The sequence below is a fragment of the Colletotrichum spaethianum genome, assembly GCF_022836535.1.
Source record: "Colletotrichum spaethianum MAFF 239500 DNA, contig11, whole genome shotgun sequence".
In the NCBI taxonomy this organism is placed as follows: Eukaryota; Fungi; Ascomycota; class Sordariomycetes; order Glomerellales; family Glomerellaceae; genus Colletotrichum; species Colletotrichum spaethianum.
Window position 1 is genome coordinate 541307 of NW_026054781.1, and position 19025 is coordinate 560331.

The following is a 19025-nucleotide window of genomic DNA, read 5'->3' on the forward strand; positions in this document are numbered from 1 at the left end:
GTGGGATATACTGTATTTCATCCCATATTGTCGTGACTGATGGTCGCTTAACTGCTTGTTGCCTTGAAGCTGTTGACCAGCTAACAACATGAATTCAGCCAGGGGGGTCCGAGTTGTGGGCTTTGGCATCACCGGTGACGCTCGGTTGCTGTTGCGAATACATTGGCTTCTCCTACTGTTGTACATCTGACCTTTGATAAGTCCTATTTTGTTCCGTGCTCCGATCCGAGGATGGTGGTGTGTTCTGGGCCGCCCGATCAGCATTAGTTGACTTACACCCCTTGTTTCCGCACCTACCGGTTGCAAGATGTTGCTAGTTTGCCCATTTTGATGCAGTCGGTCAGCTTAAAGAAGATAGCTTGATAGCAAGACGTGATAGGGACGAGTCTTTGCCCTCTACGACTGAATAGGATGCTTGGAGAACCATGATGCTGGGACGGCGCGGGAGCTAATGCAGGATGTCAGAAGAAGCGGCGGGGAAGTCGTCCGGCGCGTCTGGGTGCTCAGTATGCTTTGTCCGTGAGCTGTGGTACCTAGCGAAGGACTGAAGGGCAATGGCGCCAAAGGTAAAGGAGACCTGTTCTAGCCCCGCACTCGAAATGTGCGGGAGGGAAACGATGTAACAGCACTAAAGAATTGGCTGTCGTGGACAGAGGATTGGTCGGTGGACGGGCAGCGAGTTGAGGGCTATAGATGCATGGGGATCTGAGCGGTGATGATATGAGTGGCCCGCTCGTAACGAATGCTAGATGAGGCGATAGAAGCCATGGCACGCTTGAAGTACTGACTAAATTGATGTTGGTGGCTCGGGTGATTCGGCGAGACCCAACTCTCTCCATCATGGCGTATCGTGTATGCGTTTTACACAAGGTCGCGACGAGTTTTGCGTCAAGGATGATCGCCAAATGGCCCAGCAGGTAGCAATCAGCAGGGCTAGAGGATGTAACCCCCTGGTCACTGGAAGAGAGATCTCCGTGAAGGCGTCCTTCAACTTTCGGATGGGAAATGCTATCGACCAGAGTAGGTAGTCAGTATTGGCCAATTGTCTTCACGAATTCCGAGTTGGCATGCAGGGGGAGGCCTGTAGGCTATCGTGGAGCGATGACGAGTCTCAGCCTCTCAACGTTGGGATAATACGAATTGATTCTCACGCTTGCATGAGGGGCAAAGGAGTGTACACCGGTCAGCTCAACCTGAAGGTTGAGACAATGTTCACGGATTATTTGGTACACGGACGGACTTGGTTTGCCTCCAACACTCCCAGACGGGTATTGATGAGAAGCCAAGCCTGGAGATCCCGCAGGGCATATTGGGTGAAATCATTTGAATGTAACTTGTTTGCCCATCAAGCTCCTGAAGGCGTCATCGAGGGCCTTGCGCTTACGTGTCTTTTCTTCTTCGTCTGCATCTTGGGGTCAGGGGCTGCATCGTCGTCTTCAGCCCCAGGTAGCCGAGGCATCCATGAACGTATCTGGCCGTCCAAGTGAGCGGTGTAAGTTGCACCGAAGGAACTTCCACCACCCATCACAGGGCCCTTTGGAAGCCCGTGGCCACCGCTGCCACGCCATACCATGCTCATGGTTCGATTCTTCACATTCAGGCCGCTACTGCCCTGACTTCCAGCCACCCCTGAGGGCCCCGGCACACGTAAGCGCGATACCAAAGTGCCTTCGTGCAGGTCCATAACCAGTATCTCTTGCTCGTTCGGGTAGAATAGGAGGTCTCGACGTGCCGGAGTCAGCCGGGCGGGCGTAACAAACAGGCTCACGGTCTTGGGCTGCCTATTCTGTACGACGGAACCGAAACTAGCTAGCGTGTTTGCGCCAGTAGCCGCGTCCCATACGCGAATCCGACGATCGAGGCCGGCTGATATGATGTACTTGCCGTCGTCGGTCCAAGTCAAGCCGTTGACGCCCTCGTTGTGCGCTCGAGCTGAGCTGCGGAAATGGGGAGTGCGGTTCCAATCAAGCCCAGATGCCATGGCATGGTCGAAGCGATGTATTACACCGAGACTATCTTCTTGGTCGAGCTGGCTGACCAAGCCAGAGGCGCGCCGAATGTCCCACACGCGAACCTTTCCGTCAACGTGACCAGTGGCAAGTGTATGTTCGTGGCGAGGGCTCCAAGCTGCCGAGAGGACGGCACCTCCGTGAGCGACAAGAGATTGAATGGAAGATCCTGATTTGAGGTCTACCAGGCGAACAGATGAATGCTGGGTTGCACAGGCGACCAAGAGGTGATTGGCGATAGGACTGGTTGCATGAGTGTATATGTTCGCGTTCAGGTCGAAGTTGGCCGACACAACCATCCGCTGAGTAGACCATAGTTTGAGTGAACGATCGAATGAGCTGGAGAGAAAGGCCTCGGAGTCAAAGGGGTAAAAGTCAAGATGGGTGATGCCGTGCTTATGGGCGTTGGCCTCGTCCCCCACGGAGCGGGCAACATTGGCGATGGGTCGGAAGACATGAGATTCACGGGCATTTCCCTCTTGATGAAGATCCCAAAGTTTCACGGAGCCATCTGCACCACCGGAAAGAAGGCTATCATCAAACGTTTGGAGTCAGGTGATGGAACTTTAGCAGGCTCAAGGGGTAAGAAGACTTACAGGCGGCCATCAAACTTGTCCAGAGCCAAAGCATTGACACCGATTCGGTGGGCCCAGATGGATGTATGGCGGCCTTCCACCTCCGGCTCGGCACCCTCACCATCAAATCGGTGGTGGGGAGCCGCGGCGAATGACCGGACGAGGTCCGATGTTGTGGCTCGGGTGAATGCGTCTGGGCTGAGCTCACCCGTTGAGCGGGCAAACAGACGGGCCTGCATTCATCTGGGACCTGGTGCACTTGGAGATGAGGGTTAGGGAACGAAGGATACTGCCGAGCATACGGAACTCCCCAAGTCGGCGGGACACAACGAACTTGAACGGGCTCGAGATCGTCGTTGTTCAATCGCATGTCGAGGCTGAGGTTTGCTGCCACTGAACTAAGTAAGTCGTGATGATGTCAGCAGCTTCTGACGTCGAGGAAGGAGCCAGCCGCCTTTGCATGAGTTGCCCCAAGCCCCCTTGTGACTTCTCTGCAGCTGCCTTCAGTGCCTCTACTACCTTATTTGGCTTAGCAGAACGCCTGGAGTACTTGATGCGCTACCAGGAAGGAGCTCCTTTCATTGGTTGAAGGGAATATGAGACCCACTTACCAAAACTTTCGTTGACTTGCCCAAACCTGAATTCAGCCAACGGAAGGCACGAGGTGAACTCATTCAACGAAAATATTGGGCACGCAGGGCATTCATTGTTTACCTCGCCAGCCTTCACACATCCAAGTCGTCGTCTTTGCCACAAACGTCTCGGTGTTTTCCCATTTCGTCTCCTTTCTCCTCTTCTACCAAAATCGGGAACTACTTTCTTACCACCTCCCATCGAACCACGGTAGCCCTGACGCTCCGATATTCCATAAAGGAGCATCCGTCGTTGCTTGGCTTTTTCGCATACATGTCTCATTTCGTTGCATGAGCATAGACACTTCTTGGCCATCTGCGAAAGACGCCTAGTCAGCTTACCGAGTCTATTCCAGCCGTTTCGACCAATCGCAAGCAGGATGGAGCTACAAAGACCATACAGCAGTCCAGAAGCGGAAGTTCGGTCTGACGCGAGCGACCTGGAACCTATTCAACCTCCAGCGGAAGAGACCAAGCGTCCACAGCGGCATGCCAATGTCTACGATGCCGTCGCAGGTGAGCAATTGCCGAACTCAATTTTCACCCGCTGCCCGAATGAGTTTGCTAACTATCAAATAGGCCGAATTACATTTGATAGCAAATTGGATGCCGCCATCAGGGGTGAGAAGCCACCCAATGCCAGTTCTAAGCCGCCCAAGCTGAGCAGACATCCCGTCAACGCTTCCGCCCTAGCACCAGAAGAGGTGCTGTTTCGCCGCAAGACTGCGCCTGAGCGTTTTGCTGAGTTTGATGTATACATGGCCCACGAGCGGAACCTGTTGGATGCCGGTCGGACATTGTTGCCAGACTCTGATCTTCTCAAGTCCATCCACTCCTATGCGAGCCACTTCTATTCTGCCCTGGGTGGTCCCAAGCGCAACCCTTCATACCAAGTCGGTACCCGAAGCATTGACGAGAGAAGTATGGACGAATCGGCTTTGCTAGCCTTTGGCATTCTTCTTGAGGAAGCTGGCAAAGATGTACTGGGAAGTAAGGGAGACATGGTCTTCACTGAGGGCATTGAAGTACCTGCCGAGGTCAAGCAGAAATCAGAATCAAGCAATGCCGTCGACCCGCCGAGCCGGCTTCTAGCTGACCCCTCGAGCCGACATCCACCACCTGTTGGCTTCGTCGACCTTGGTTCTTGGAAAAGAGCGCCCAAGCGACGGAAAATGGCCGATCTTGAAGACGCCTAGAGCTCTGCCAGACCTTGCTGTGCCCAGACTACTGACTTGACTACGTCCGATGACTGCTCGCTTGTTGGTACCTCTTTTAGTGGTGGCCGTCGCCAGCAACCCAGAAAAGAAAGGATCTGCACTAAATGCTTGGGAGGCGGCAATCGTGCCACAACGACTCGGCATCTGTCATTGTCATCCACCAGCACATATGTTGACCTGCATCGAACCAGGCATTATTTGCCGTCGAGGTTTGGAGCACCAACATCTCGTTCCCCTAATGGCAGTCTTGATGCGCGACCAACAACGGGATTTACCACCAACGACCGAGCCTAGCCGGTCAAACCCGGCTATACGTCCACTTGACAGTTTCTTTACCTCAAGTCACCGCTTCCATGACAGCTTCGAGACAGCTTTGGCTATTGAAGCATGACAGTCTGCTGACCTACTGAAGTACAGTCAGCCAGAGCCTGGCAGCCTCTTTCCTTTTGCTTTTTGCTTCTCCTATCCCACGTCACCGTGGCAAGTCTGTGCACCTGTGTTCATGGACGTTTGTACTGGGGCACCTAGCTTCTCAATGTCCATTGCCACCTCCGGAGAGCCAATGTCGTTGGCAAGCTAAACTTCATTCCCTGAACGCTCGCTCCGCCAAGTGCCGTTTCTATGGAGGGCAGTCACGTCGTGCAAACATGGTGCAGACTCTGGACGAAATTAGAAAGATGTGTACCATGAGCCCTCGACACCATTTGCCCTCACCGGTGTGCCATCAACCGCCGAATAGTACCTTTTGTAGTCGACCGGGATTTTGTCTATCATAATGCTAGACGGAAAGAAGTCTGTCGAAGCAAGAAAGTCACAGAGTCAGGTGGCAGACGATGTGCTGGATCTGACTAACAGGGGTATCGTTTCCATACTTGGGGGCACTGCAGTTATGAGGGAACGGGCCGTAGGTTGCTCGCAACACAAGAGCGGTCGGATACGGGTACAGGAACCGGAAACAAAGAGACGGCGAGACTCAATCTCGCCCCTCTATCTACTGCTAGATCTCCTGGCGCAATTTCGCCATGTTCATTGCAGTCCGTTTGTACAACGATGGCGGCATCTCGCAAAGAATACAGAGCTCGATACCAGGATTTAATCATGGTGAAATCGGTATGGGATCTGAATATGATAATTTCAGCCATTCCTAATTTCGACAAGCAGCCTAAATTGCGATCTAGGGGTCACTTGTGCGACGAACATCAATGCTCGACATGTTACGCTCGTTCATGTCACTGCAAACTCTAGCCACCACCGGCATCACGTCACTAAGATTTGCATCGAATTGCTTCATAGGTCCTACGTTCCAACTGCCCTTCGGAAGACGTCATCTCGGGGATGACGGCCGACGCTCTGATGCGATGAGAGGCTTACGTTCCTTATCTGTCTCTGGCTCGGCACTGGTAATGGGCCAAGACACCGAGTGAAGCTAAAACTACAACAATACCAGAATTTGGCAAATCGGCCCGAGATCGTAGCTGGCCAGGCTATTCTCCAAAACCAACGACAGAGCCTTTAGGTTGTTTGAAGATCGGAGAGACGTCCTCATTAAGGCCTTTGTTTGACTGTTGTTCATCGGGTCCCCAGTCATTGAGCTGTAGCTAACACGCCGGGCCAGAAGAGTAGGCAGGCATAGGTCTGACTTTCTAGATGTCGGCATGGGGAACCCAGGCAGCACGTCGCTCGACTACCTGATCCTCTCCGATAGTTTACTAGCAAAAAGCGCAGTTACAGAAGCCGTCCTCAAGGATAGCAGGGAGGAGAAACGTTCGACACGTCATTACTTTCTTACCAGGGCGGCAGCGGGGAGTACTCTATCAAGGCTGCAAAACCAAGCTTTCGCGTCAAATTCGCCGGCATCGGGCTGCACATCTCTGCTTCAGGAAAATATCTGAAGACACCATGGCAGAAACCTCGGAGGCCGCTTAGGGATTGACCTTGGAGACCATAAGCGACTCGAAAGAAGGAGCTGCAACCCGCCCCTCTCGGCTCTTTTGACATCTTCCAGACAAGGCCATGTATGGGGAATCGGAGATCGGCCTGGCCCCCTTCAAGGGGTATGACAAGAACCTGCATTGTGAACTTGGAGACTACTCGCAGGCTTTCATTTCTTGCAGTACACAGGCTGCGCCCGCACTGCAATACCACGGAGGCCCCTTTTCACCTCGTATTGAAGCCCGCCGGGTGTATACTGGAAGAGGAAATTTTAGCCCATGGGGCGGAACACCAAGGTCTGTGGGAATATCTAGGGGTTCGCTGTTCGAACAATGCCTTGTGCCATTGCCTAACAGAGATGGAAGTCGGAGACCCCGTCCATGGTTGTGGTTGGGCATCGAGATCAGCATCTCGCGACCTTGCGGCGAAAGTTTGTTGGACCATGTGTAACCCGCATTGACCGCTTAACAGCCCTCCCACAACAGAACCCCTTGACCAGCTAATGGGATTTCCACCACGCTATGCAACACTCAGGCATCACATCTGGATATCGAGTTTTATCCATCCCTGTGGGCCACGCGATCCGCCAGGGGGCGTATCACAGTTTCGGTGTCGCTCTCGTCATGTGACTGCAGACCAGTAGGCAGCATCTCATCAGCGCCAGTAATCTCTATGCATTACCTGCACGCCATATACAATGGCTGTGTTGGGCATCATGATCCTCGGAAAGGGGGCAAACGGCTTCGACGGCGGGGCCGCGTAGCGTTTGTGATTTATGATCATGACCGTTCTTACCGGCGATGGATGGCGATAAACCCAGATCGACCTGTGTCACGAACACAACAACGGTCGTACTCATGAAAGTCGTTACGAGGCCAGATAACGGCAACGGACATTTCCGAATTTTCTCGAGATTTCACGGCATCATCCGCGGAAAACGGGCGTCCACATCACATCCAAGTTTGTAGACTCGTACTGTCCCACCCTAGCTAGGATCTAAGGGTTCGTCGAATGAAAGCGTCAACCAAAGTCAATCGACTGTTGGATCTTGCGGTTGCTTGATATGTATACCAACGGTGGACGGGGCTTGCTGTCAGTATGGCACTTACCGATGAGCGCAAAAAACGAAAGAAAAGAGAAGAAGAAAAGAAGCAGGTATGTCCCAGCTGTCCCGGGCTGGGCCAGCAGGTAATCCTACAACATCGAGATGGAGGGAGTTGCATCGAATTTGCAAGATTTGCACGCTCACCAATGGTACTTTTTCACGCAGTGGATCAATCATAATCCAGGGTTCCAACGTGGCTGAACAGCCTGGTCCCTTTTGATATGATGGTGACCAGTTTCATCGTTTGGCTTAGTGACGACTTTGTTAGTCTCGGTGGATGGAACGGCGCTTCAACCTTCTAGAGCTTTCGGCCCCGAATTTAAACGGGATTCGTCTCAAGGAACGGAGTGTACAATGTGGACAAGTCATTTGATTGGAGGCCCCCCTGTGTCTAAGCTGGGCGTGCCATTCTTGCGGTCCCCGTATCCCGACATCGTGTCAGTCACAGAGCAGAAGTTCTACATGTACGGAGCACAACGCATCAGTGCATATGTACATAACGATGCGCCTCTACACGTGGCTGCAAGCGATTGCGACTACCGAAGTTCTGACCGGCATGTTGTCGTCCAACTGCGGCGGAGGTTGTGGATACTTACCACATATCTGAAGCCAGGAGGAGGGCACAGCCAAGGACCAGCCAGACACCACCGGGTTGCTATTCTCAGACGTACACTAGAGCATTCAGCTCCGCTCCTGTTGGGGTGCTCCAATGCCCGCCTGTGGCGCTGTCTCCGAAATTTGAACGCCATGCAAGAGCCCTAACGCAGCTCGGGATGATCGACACAAGGCCGTCTGGTTACCAATGTCACAACTCAGGTCGCAAAGCCTGTTCCAACGACCTTGTCCCAGCTGGCAATGGTCGCATTCGAAACTTGCGTGGGAAATACCGGAAGCCTTTCCCTCTACATCTGCTACGACGACAGATGCCAATCTTGGGGTTTCGTCGTGACGGTAAGCGCTTGATTGGGGCGCGCAACCAGAGAAGGGACCAGGCTTGGATGTTGACCGACTTGCCTCTCACCGCCAGCCGAGGCTCCGAAGCTTTGAAATCCGGCTCACTCCAGATGCGAAATAGCCATCTCTATCCAGGACAGCCCTGTGAGGAAATCAAACGACAACAGGATCAGAGAACCCATTGTGGGGGTGGTCTTGAGGTTTCGATGCTATCCATCTGTCCCAGCGTTCTAGAACGAGCGCTGTGCGCTACAACCGAAAGATTGTGAGAACTGACGAAAGCGTGGGATGAGGGGCGGGCCATGCATTCTGCTCAGACACCATGGGATTGGAACCAATCTTCACCCGCCATTGGGCGCAAACCTTTGCACACTGGGTAAAGTTTTGGCATTTCATTCATTCAACTCTGAATACGTCCAGGTCCCCCAGAGGGGAGACATGGGATACGTCTCCAAGAACCCCTCTCGAGAGTGAACTCTCTGCCTATCGATGCCAGCTCGGGCGTTGTTGAGCAGAAACAAACCTTTTGCAACGAACATTGGCCTCAAAATGGGATTGCCTGAGACAACCTGAGCACTTACAAACGCTGCTATGATAGGAGTGCAACCTATTATCGTTCGGCGCAACTCTGGCAGTCAACCCCACGGATTGCGACCTAAGCCGTATTCGGCAAGGCTGTTCCAACCATCGCCAACCTCAGATGCCCATTTTTCGATAGACTGGCCGGCCAGCAGCGCGACGGTGGCATTTCGTGGACCAGACTCGTCCTCGCTCCTGCCTGCTGTCGCCCGATGAGGATGGGTGTGCCAGGATGAAGGGTGAAGCGTAATGCCAGACTGGCGTTGAATTTTGCAACATGGCCGCCTGCCCTTCATCAACATCCCGGCATGCCCTGGTAAACCTTCGTCTCCAGTTGGTAGTGCGCCAATTTCCGGACCCCCAACGACCCCTCGGGTTGCTTGTTTGAGTCTTTGGAGAAAGAGACACCGCCAGTCAGCACCGGCGAAAGTCAACTTGTAATCACCGATTGTGGCCCAAGGGCTTCTGCCGATGGGATGTGTGCCCGGGCCTAGACCGTCGGTCTTGCGTAGATGAACGCGCCAGTTCCTCGGTCTTCGTCTTCTCGCCCGAATGATGGAGGTGGCTGGTTACGAAGTACATAGTAGGCTTGTTTCGGGACAGCCAGGAACGGCGGCAGGCTTCGCGATGGACAAACTTCGGTCGTCAATGCGACTATTGAGGCCGAACCCTGCCGATCTTGCGACTAGATTTGTTCCCCGCATCCAGCACTGGATGGCAAGATACCTAGCCACTTTTCTTTCACCTGTACACTTTTGAGGTTTGCTACCAGCCTGACGGCTGCTTTGCATTTGATCCGGTCACTCTAGGGGGCGTTTTCCAGACGAGACGAGACGAACGGAAGTACACTAGAGTATCCGTCTTCCCCGGCCGTCGGCCAACCATCCCTACGTCAATTTATATTCACATTCGCGGAGAGATCTCTCCGACAGACTTTGGAGGTTTTGTCCTTGTTGTTATGTCTTTGTTCATGCCGGGTCGTTTTCTTGTCTAGCAACAGAGTACTCTGTATCGGACATCGGGTTTGAATCTCGTGACTTCGCAGTGGATTCGTGCTCGGATGCTCGCGCAGGACCCTATATCTCTGGCGTGCTTGATGCGCGGTCCATAATACCGCCGCAATGCTCTCTGCAAGCCCCCCTGCAGCCAAGTACACGGACGTTGAGATCAGTGCGGCAGGCTCTTTGTGGCAGGGAGAGGCCTACCAATGCAACCTCCGACACACAAAGTCACGCCATTTTAGATGCTGTCATATCTCCCCCTCTTCAGCACGCGACGCAATAGCTGCTTGGACTCGAACTACTGAAATGTTGTACAATGTCTGCCTTGCGATAGTCACTTGAGACCAGGCAATGGTCTCGAATCAGGTGAATGAGAAACTACTGGTAGACTCGGCTGGGGATGTGCCATCGAAGGCTGGGAGTCAAGAGTGTAACTCCTGCGCCCCAGAACTTTAGGTGACGATCACTTCAATCGATAAGAGATGAAGATTGTTGTACAATGTTCGAGGTGACGGATCACAGCTCAGTTTCTGACAAGAGACCGGACAGGCTAGGAGAAGGGGGGGGGGGGGCGGGTGCAGGGTGTTCCTCAACGGCAGTCGAATACCTACTATGTAGGGTCTCGAAATCTTCGCAATTCTTTGCGAAATGAGGGACCTGGCTTCTGGCTTACCAACATTGCGGGGGGCGCCAGAGACTAATACTCGCCCACTGATGAGACTTGGAACCTACGGCCTAGCCAGTCGCAATGTGTGCTCGTCCTTCGTCGACCACACGGCCCACCGATGGTCGATAAAGCCCGCAGATCACGAACTTTCTTCACCGTGTTAGGCTACAAAAGGCGGTGACTGATCCGATGCCAATAGCAGAGCTGGGCGAGTGCATCTTTGTGACGTGCACATCGAGGGTGGCAGAGAGACGTGGGCCGATGCAGGAGGTTATTCACCTCACCAGTGCAAAACGCCGCAATAGCTAGGCATTTCATTGGGTAGCTCAAACCGACCTGCATCTTGCTCTATGCCGCCTGGTCAAATAGGTACCGCCTTCACCCAGCCATACGTAGCAGCAACGGTGTGTATGGGACGTGAGATTGGCAGCCGAGTGATTTAAAAACTTTGAGCCCAAGATGATCTCATTTCGACAAGACCCGGTCTTGGAATATTCTGCCCGGCAGTCGTTTTGATCTTGGGCTCGTAAGATTTATATTCGGAGCTTGCTCCGAATATAAATCCTACCCACCCAACAGCTTCGCCCTGGCTCAGCATGGAGCCTACCATCCAAGTCTCAACGCTTATTTGGTAATTAAGAGCCTCCAGTATCAGCAAGAGTCGCCGAGGTGTAGAGTTGTGAACTACGCTGGTTGATTATATGATAAGCGCTAGTGACGGGATACGGATAACATGCAGACGCAAAGGGAGCGGCGGTGTAAGATGTCGCTTCCGCGAGTGCTCGTTTTGTCCAAACCCCGTCAAGCTGGTGCCTGCTACACAACTCGTAGTGAACACAAACCTCCTGTTACACCTGCTTGCCATGAGCAACTTGGATACGCGTTTCAATGGACCACGTTAGCACTGGCAGACGGAACCCTTGTCATCAGGTTCGTATTCAATCATCAGCAACTGTGGTCGGACGTAAACCACAGCGGCTGGAAAGTCACGGGTGCTTCCATGCCTTCCGGCAGCGAGTCGCAAATGCTGGTAGCCCGTCCAGGGAATAAGCTTGGATGCAGTTGGTTGGACAAGACGGTCGTAACGACATCTGAGGTAGCCGCACAACGTTGGGGAGAGGCCAGGCATTGGCCACAAGTTGACGACTCCTCGCGGCCAATGCCGCTGCCGTCGCTATGACGGTGCGCACACATATCCTATCCCGCCTGCCTGGCGGAGGAAGACTCCGCCCCGTAAGCCGCCTTATCCAGTGATACCATCCGCGTACGTACGCCTCACTATCCAGCCTTGCTGACAAGCCAACGGCTAACAAGCGTGGTGCTTGTCGACGGCGTTGCGCAGGTCACGTTGACCTTGACACAAAAGCCGGAGGCTGGATAGGGCAGGGATCTTCCGCAGGATTCACCCCTCGGCATCTTGCGCTCGGGCTAGACTCGGCAGCCTTTGACCCGCTTCAAAAGGCTAGCGAGACTCGAAAGCGTGGTTGTCACGTTCCTCTTGCGACCTTGACGAGCCTTTTTCTGACTAACCTGATGTGCTGCAGAATGTCATCAAAATTCGGCCTCCCGTTCATTGGGTAGCCGCTGCGGGCCACCCGGCGCATCTTTTCCCTCATCGGCACCCGCATCTGTCGCGCGCAGTATCTTGCGTTTTATCTCACTCTGCAGCAAAGGCCCCGATGAGCTGTCAACTATTTGCACGTCTTGCTTGCGTGGGATAAGCTTTGCTAGCAGCCGACGTAACTGTGGGACGGCTGCTCACGGGACATGGGGAGGGCCGTGTTTGCTACCGCATGTCTGAGCTCCGGACAACGGTCCTGTTGGACATGACGCACATGAGCACCGGCACTGGGCAAAATGCCATTGTTGTACGGTAACAGGTACACGCCGCGCAGGGGGTGGGGGGTTACCATAGTACGAACGGATGGCGTAGTACTTGATAGAAAGGCGATATCAGCGTGCCTAGCTAACGTTACCCCCGCGAAACCTTGTTTCCCAATGACACCGACTGGTCATCCAGCGTCTGGGTGTTGGCGAGAAGATAGGCAAACTTCGGGACACACAGGCAGTGTGCTATCCACGTGCCGTGAGGCTCGCCGGCGCTGCCGGGTCTGAGCCCGGAGCGGACACTATGCGGTTGCGGCTTATCGAGCGCTGCTGCGCAAAGGATTTACTGCACGACCAACCCTGAATCAGATCGACGTCGTTGAGGAATTCGGTAAACGGCCGTATGGGTTCAATGTGGAAGCTCGCTTCGCCGTTTGGCAATCTCTCCGATCAGACCAGACAGACGAGCAGCAGAACCCGGCCAGAGGTCTCGTCCAGGGGGATCACGTCCACCAGTGGCAGTCACGGAATTCCGAGACACCATCCTCACTTTTTTGGAAGTTTACAGGGCAGCATTGACGCTCATCTCAATGGAAATGCGGACCGACCGTAGAGGTAGGTGGGTGCGAGGTAAAGGGAGGAGAGCCGCGGGAACGGTTTTTTTTTTTTTTTTTTTGGAGGAGGAGGAGGAGGAGGAGGATGTGGGAGGGAAAGGAAGAAAAATTTCAACCCCCGTCCTGGGCTCCTGGGTGAAACCCACCACGACAGCTCCACAGTCGTGGAGCTCCTTTCGCCGAGTTACAGGCGGCGGGCTTGGCATGGTCATGTTTGTTGCTTTGATGATGACACTCGTTAAAGAGACACAAACCATCTTTACATACCAAGAGGAACGAAAAAATGCTACCAGAGCCTCCGTCAGACTAGGTAGGCCAGCCGCGACTAAGAGAGAGTCTATGTGAGTGAGTGAGTGAGTGAGTGAGTGAGTAAGTGAGTACAGGTAAGTGAGTAAGTGAGTAGGTGAGACACTGAGAGTTTGCTTCTCCATACACATTAGGGTCGGCGGCCTGTGGGAAAGTATCGAGTACGAATCGACGTCCGGACTTTGCGACGCGACTCGCGCATCGGCTCCTTCAATTGGAGAGTACCGAGTACGTGGGCTTCGGTCGATAACCTCCACATAGAAGTTGAGGGGCTGATGCTACTTGGGAGATACTTTGCTTTGTTGGCTTGGCCTCACTGCGTTGCAAGTCTATGGTCATGTCCCTAGGCCACCGCTGCCGAGCCAGGTGACTTGGAGGTCTTGAATCTTGACCGACCCGGCCGACGCTGAGGCTGTCTCTCCGCTGCAACCCGAAAGGGGGGGGCTCCAACAGCACCCCATCCCCCTTCCCCTTCATCCCATTGCGAACACCACCGATAGCCAGAGGAGGCTTGGAGCTCTTTGCGACGAGGCCAGAAGGAGGAAGACTCAGACTCAGACTCGGACTCAAACAGCCGGGTCACCAGACCAAGAGAAAATGCCTATGGCGCTCTAGCTTGGGGGAGATGAGACCACTGCATTGCTTAGAGTTTCTGGAAGTCATGACACTGATGTTGGTCCATATCACAGAGCAAAAAAAAAGCCAATCCGAGTCTGCAATGTCAGGACAGGATGCAATCGGTGTCCGCACTTCTCTCGAGGTCAACTTTGACCTCCCCCCCTGCCAGGATATCTCACCTCCAACCACTTGGGCTGGCAGTTTTCACCCACCACCCACCCTCGTCCGTCTTCCTCGTGCCGGCCAACTGTTGCGCCTGTCTCGGGTGCCCCTCACCTCCCTTTCGACAGCTAACCACAAACTGACGGGCAGCGTACATCCTTGCTCCCTTGCTTCCTTGCACGCGGTCCCGACAAGCAGAAGCTCTTTGCCCACCGGCTCTGTCTTGCACTGGCAGCACTGCTAGCAACGCTCGAGGCTGGCCCCTCCCCACCGGTGGTGGTCGCCGCAGACCACCACCAGCAAACACGTCCAGCCGAGAGCAACGCAGCAAGAAGCTGTTATCACTCTTTTGTGTTTTTGCTCCCCGCACGCCCCCCTGCCCGTCGGTCGCTTGCTGTCGACCCCTCCCCTTCCCCCTCCCCTCTCCCCCGTCCCATCTCATCCCACATCTGTACCAGCGTGCTGTTTGCTGTTGCTCAGACCCTCGAGAGCCCGTTCAGAGGCCACCCCAGTCGAGCGCGAGCCAGGCAGGTCCCTCTCGGCGCCCCGAGTTTCTTCCCAGCCAGATACTTCCCAGGTACCGGTCCCTTGGACCGGATCACGGAGCTGGCACATGTTTCTGCCCTCTCTCTTTCTGCCCCTCTATCTTCCGCGCTCTCTCTCCCTCTCTCCTTGACCTGCTTCTGCCAAAACTGGAATCGTCCCCGTCCCCGTTCCTGTTGGGCAGCATCTCGATATACTGTATCTGGATACGACGGTTCGCTCGCAAACTCGTTTCTACCCTTACCATGTACTCGGCCTTGACCCTGCGGATTTGCTTTGACGAGTCGCGCCCCATCTGGTCTCGCGGCGACGTTGCGCCCGCCTTGCCTCTACCATCCTCCTGACCATTCAACCTCCAACGCGGCGTAGGCAAGCTGATTAGGGGGCTTCAGCTCTACGTGTCCCGGCATCTTCCGGTTCATATAATCATTCACTACAGACGGGCCTCCTCGTCCATGCCGTCTTCCTTTTTGGATATCACTGGCGGCGTCGGTCATTTTTCCAGACCGAGAGCAAGGGAACGCGAAAGAGAAAGAGAAAGGGAGGAGGCGGCACTCCCTCCCTTCCCGTCGGCTCTTGGTCTCAGTCCCTTATACTCTGTAGACACGACGCCACCGAGGAGGGGGGGGCGCCTGTTTTCCAGTGTAGGATAATCTATACGCTAACACAACGTCGTCGGGCGGCGCTTGTCTCTTCACGACTCGAGCATGCACTCACTTTGCCTTCGCTTGAGGGACGGAAAGTTGGGCAAAAAATGTCCGTCGCGCCCGCCACGTGAACCGCCCCGTCCAATCCGAATGCCGTTTTGGTACTCTAGCGGTCGGCATCCGAGAAAAAAAACCCCCAAGATATTGCGCGCGCGCACACGCACAGCACCCGTAGTCAAGTGCTGAGCTGAGCCAGTACATGGAATCTTCTGCAGGGAGGACGCAAATTAGTCCGCTTTTGTTGTTCTGCCTGCCCGCTGCCTCTGAGGCGGCATCGCATCGCATCAGCGTCTTCGCATCCTGATGAGGCATTGACTACCCAGGGCGCGGGGATATTGGAAAGCAAAACAGAAGCCGACGCGGAAAGACATTTTTCGACAGAAAGCTAACGGAACTTTGAGAAACGACGCAGGTGCCAGTATCTTGCCAACTCTCTCTCTGTGACAGCAACCCGACACAAGATTCACCTTCACCGTCTGGTACCATAGTACCATGTACATTACACCGTACCGCTGACCGGGCTCGGGGACCACTCCACGACGTAATCACTACATGGCAAAAAGTCAAGGCGGGAAAAAAGAAAAGGGGCAATTAGAGCCCCAGAAAAGCGGAGGCCCGACATTCCTATGCTCGTCTGTTTGCCAGGAAAGCAAATTTCCTTCTCGAATCCCGTGACCACCGATCCCCTCCGTCGTCTGGCACGGGGCAGCATGGAACATGATCCAGACAGAATGCGCCGTTGCATGACTTGCCTCCCCCGCGAAAGAACAGTCAGGACCCGAGAGAACACGAGAGAGAGAGAGGGGGGGAGAGAGAGGCTGGCTGAGGCATCAACGGCAAGCATAACCGTCCACGAGTCGCGGTCCTGTCTCCCCGCCCGCCCCTTTTTGTTCCGACAGCTTCGGGCGGCGCGTCCCGTCCGAGCTGGCATTGTGCCTTGAGAAACCGACCAGAGGGAACTGCTGCTAGGTTCACCGGTTGCATCGAAACCAAGCAAGCTCGAGAGGAAGGGGGGAGCGGTGTCGTCGGGGTTGGGAATACCTTGAGTCGGTCTGCTTGCTGGTCACCGCCCATCCCTGACCCATCCGTCAACTATACTACAAGTGTTAGTTGCTTTGTGTGTGGGCTCTAAGTGAGTGAGGAGTGTGTCAATGTGTCAATGTGTGTGCCTGCGCCGATGGAAGTGCGTGTGTGTGTGTGTGTTTCTGACAAACGGATAGTATCCCACCGTCCAGGAACGCCGCGCAAGTCTACTGTACTACTACAGCAGAAGCGGGCAGACGAGCGAAGCAACATACAGCCGCAGAGACGTTGTCGAATTCCCAGTCTGATGGGCGTCCAAGGCTTTCCCCAAGCATCGAGAGAGGTCCCGTGACGGTACATACGGCCGGTGCTCTACACGGCTCAGTACACGTCGCGTACCCTGCCTCTGCCTATACATGGCAGAGTACCTACCATGTACGTAAATACGTACGTACATGCGCGTGTCTGGGAGAAGCAACAACAGCAGCAGCAAGCAGGACACACACGCAAGACACACGCTCCTAGCCCCCCCAGTCCTTCCTGGCCAGGAACGCACGCACGCACGCACTTACTCCTTGGCTGGTATTCCTTCCAGCCCATTTTTCTTCTCGCTGAGCGGCGCGTGGTGGGAGAAACGGCGGGGACGACGCTACTCACACGCCCTCCCTCCCCGTTATCCATCCACCCATCCATCCCCCTTCCTGTTCTTGTTCTCTTCCTAGCGGCGCAAAGTTCCCACGAAGATCCCTCGTCCTAGTCCGACCTCCCCAATCCCGGATTGTCATGGCCGCTACGTTTCTTTTTTTTCTTTTTTTTTTTCTCTTCTTCCTTTTTTTCTTCTTCCCTTTCCCTTTGCTCTCTCTAGCTCCGTGCGGTGTGTTCTACCTGTATCTCTTCCCACAAGCATTACCTCCACCCACCCACCCACCACCAAGCCTATCCTTGCAGATTCTATGGGACCCCAGGCCCTGTCTGCTCGCTGAGACTTTGCACTTGGCAGGGTCGATTGGAGTTCCCAGGGTAGAAACACCTCAAGTCGAGTCTTCTTCTCCCCAGTCCCCGTCTTTGTCTCTGCCGGTCACTCCTCTGTCCGTACCCCTCGGCTCTCTCACACTCCCTCGGGGTAAAGGTACTTGCAGATACCCACCCCCCTCCCCCCTCCCCTCGACAGCTCCCAGAGCTCTCTTCCAAGTGAACGGGGCGCCAGAGAGAGTGGAAGCGAAAGAGAGAGAGAGAGAGAAAGTCAGACAGAGCAGACCGCCTTCGAAAGGTGGTGCCCATTTTCTGCCTCCAACTTTTTCGGGATCCATACGCTCACTCCACACACACGCCTCTTTGGCGCAAGTGTACTCGGTACCTTATGCCGACACCTCTCTCTCCACTTGGCAGGCTGTATCTTGTACCCGTCCCGCTCATCTCTTGTCTCTGTGCGGGCAGGGTATATGGCGACGTGGGAAAAGTCCATCATCACCCTCCGTCTGCCGCCGCTTGAGAATTTGACGTTTTCTCGACCTTCATTTTCTCTCCCAGTCTGCAAAGAGAGATCCCTCCCCCCACCTCGCTCGCGCCTTCACCCCCGTCGACCTCTACAAAGCGCAAACCCGAGCCCAGAGAGGGACACGCTCGCTCCGAGACGAGAGCAAAAAATAGTCGAGTCTCCATCTCTGCCCAACGCGCTGATCCCCGCCCTTCTGCCGCACATCCTTTGGGCATCCGGGCGCATTCGCAGAGCGCAAAATCCCATCTCCCAAGTTTCAAGAACCACAGAGCCGGGAACACCTCAAACCGCCCGCCCTTTCGAACCTCGTCTCTTGCCGCGCCCGCGCCGGCAAGCCGCCTCCGCCTCAGCCCTCTCACTACCTTTACTCCCAACGACATACCTGGATCCCCGACACAACCAACAAGTACCTTTTCTGTCCGACTTTCACACCGACCTACCGCATACCTACCCTTCCTGCTCGCTACATGCTCCTACTACTACTACTACTACTACTACTACGTACGCCGTTGTAGCATCGATACCGTGTACACCCACGCCGCCGTCAACCGTTCGTCAGGACAGGAACAAGCACCGGACTGGACCACCTTCCCTTGCTTTCGTCCAAACGCTGAGAGCCTCCAATTGCTTGCTGTCGCCCCTCCCCTTCCCCCCTCCCCAGGTCCAGCAGCCGGACGGACCATACCATACCATACACCCCCAGCCTAACCTGGCCCTCCGTTCCTCGTCCCGGCTTCTCACTCACACAGGCTACCTACCTACCTGCTTGATCGATTGATTGCTAGGCCGCTTGCTTGTCCCTCTTTGCCTCCCCTTCCCCTTCCTCCTCATCCCCGTCCACTGCTTCCGTCTGCGTTGCCGTGACCCAGTACTTGGACACTGACTGGACCGGACCGGGACTTGCTGGGACTCGCTGCTCTTCCCTCGTTGCCCATAGCTTTTCCATGGCCGCCACCTCCTCCTCCCTCCTCTCGGACCTAGCCTGACCCTATTTTCGCTTCGTCTCTTGTTTTTTTTTTTCATAAGCATTTGTACGTATGTACATATATATCAAGC

General features: G+C 54.6%; 3 protein-coding genes across 3 annotated transcripts; 2 read left to right on the forward strand and 1 right to left on the reverse strand.

Annotated features, from left to right (window-relative positions):
* Nucleotides 1–1345: 1345 nt before the first annotated feature.
* On the reverse strand, nt 1346–2823 carry ColSpa_05080 (DNA excision repair protein ckn1; the record flags this gene model as incomplete). The annotated part of the gene is made up of 2 exons (XM_049271292.1): nt 1346–2540; nt 2606–2823. 2 exons carry the CDS (start codon nt 2821–2823, stop codon nt 1346–1348), a joined length of 1413 nt encoding a protein of 470 aa, XP_049127249.1.
* Nucleotides 2824–3596: 773 nt separating this feature from the next.
* ColSpa_05081 (uncharacterized protein) lies at nt 3597–4412 on the forward strand (the record flags this gene model as incomplete). The annotated part of the gene is made up of 2 exons (XM_049271293.1): nt 3597–3732; nt 3796–4412. The coding sequence occupies 2 exons, from the start codon at nt 3597–3599 to the stop codon at nt 4410–4412; spliced, it is 753 nt and encodes a 250-aa protein (XP_049127250.1).
* An 8928-nt stretch (nt 4413–13340) lies between these two features.
* Nucleotides 13341–13694, forward strand: ColSpa_05082 (uncharacterized protein; the record flags this gene model as incomplete). The annotated part of the gene is made up of 3 exons (XM_049271294.1): nt 13341–13453; nt 13553–13646; nt 13680–13694. 3 exons carry the CDS (start codon nt 13341–13343, stop codon nt 13692–13694), a joined length of 222 nt encoding a protein of 73 aa, XP_049127251.1.
* Between the last annotated feature and the right edge of the window lie 5331 nt (nt 13695–19025).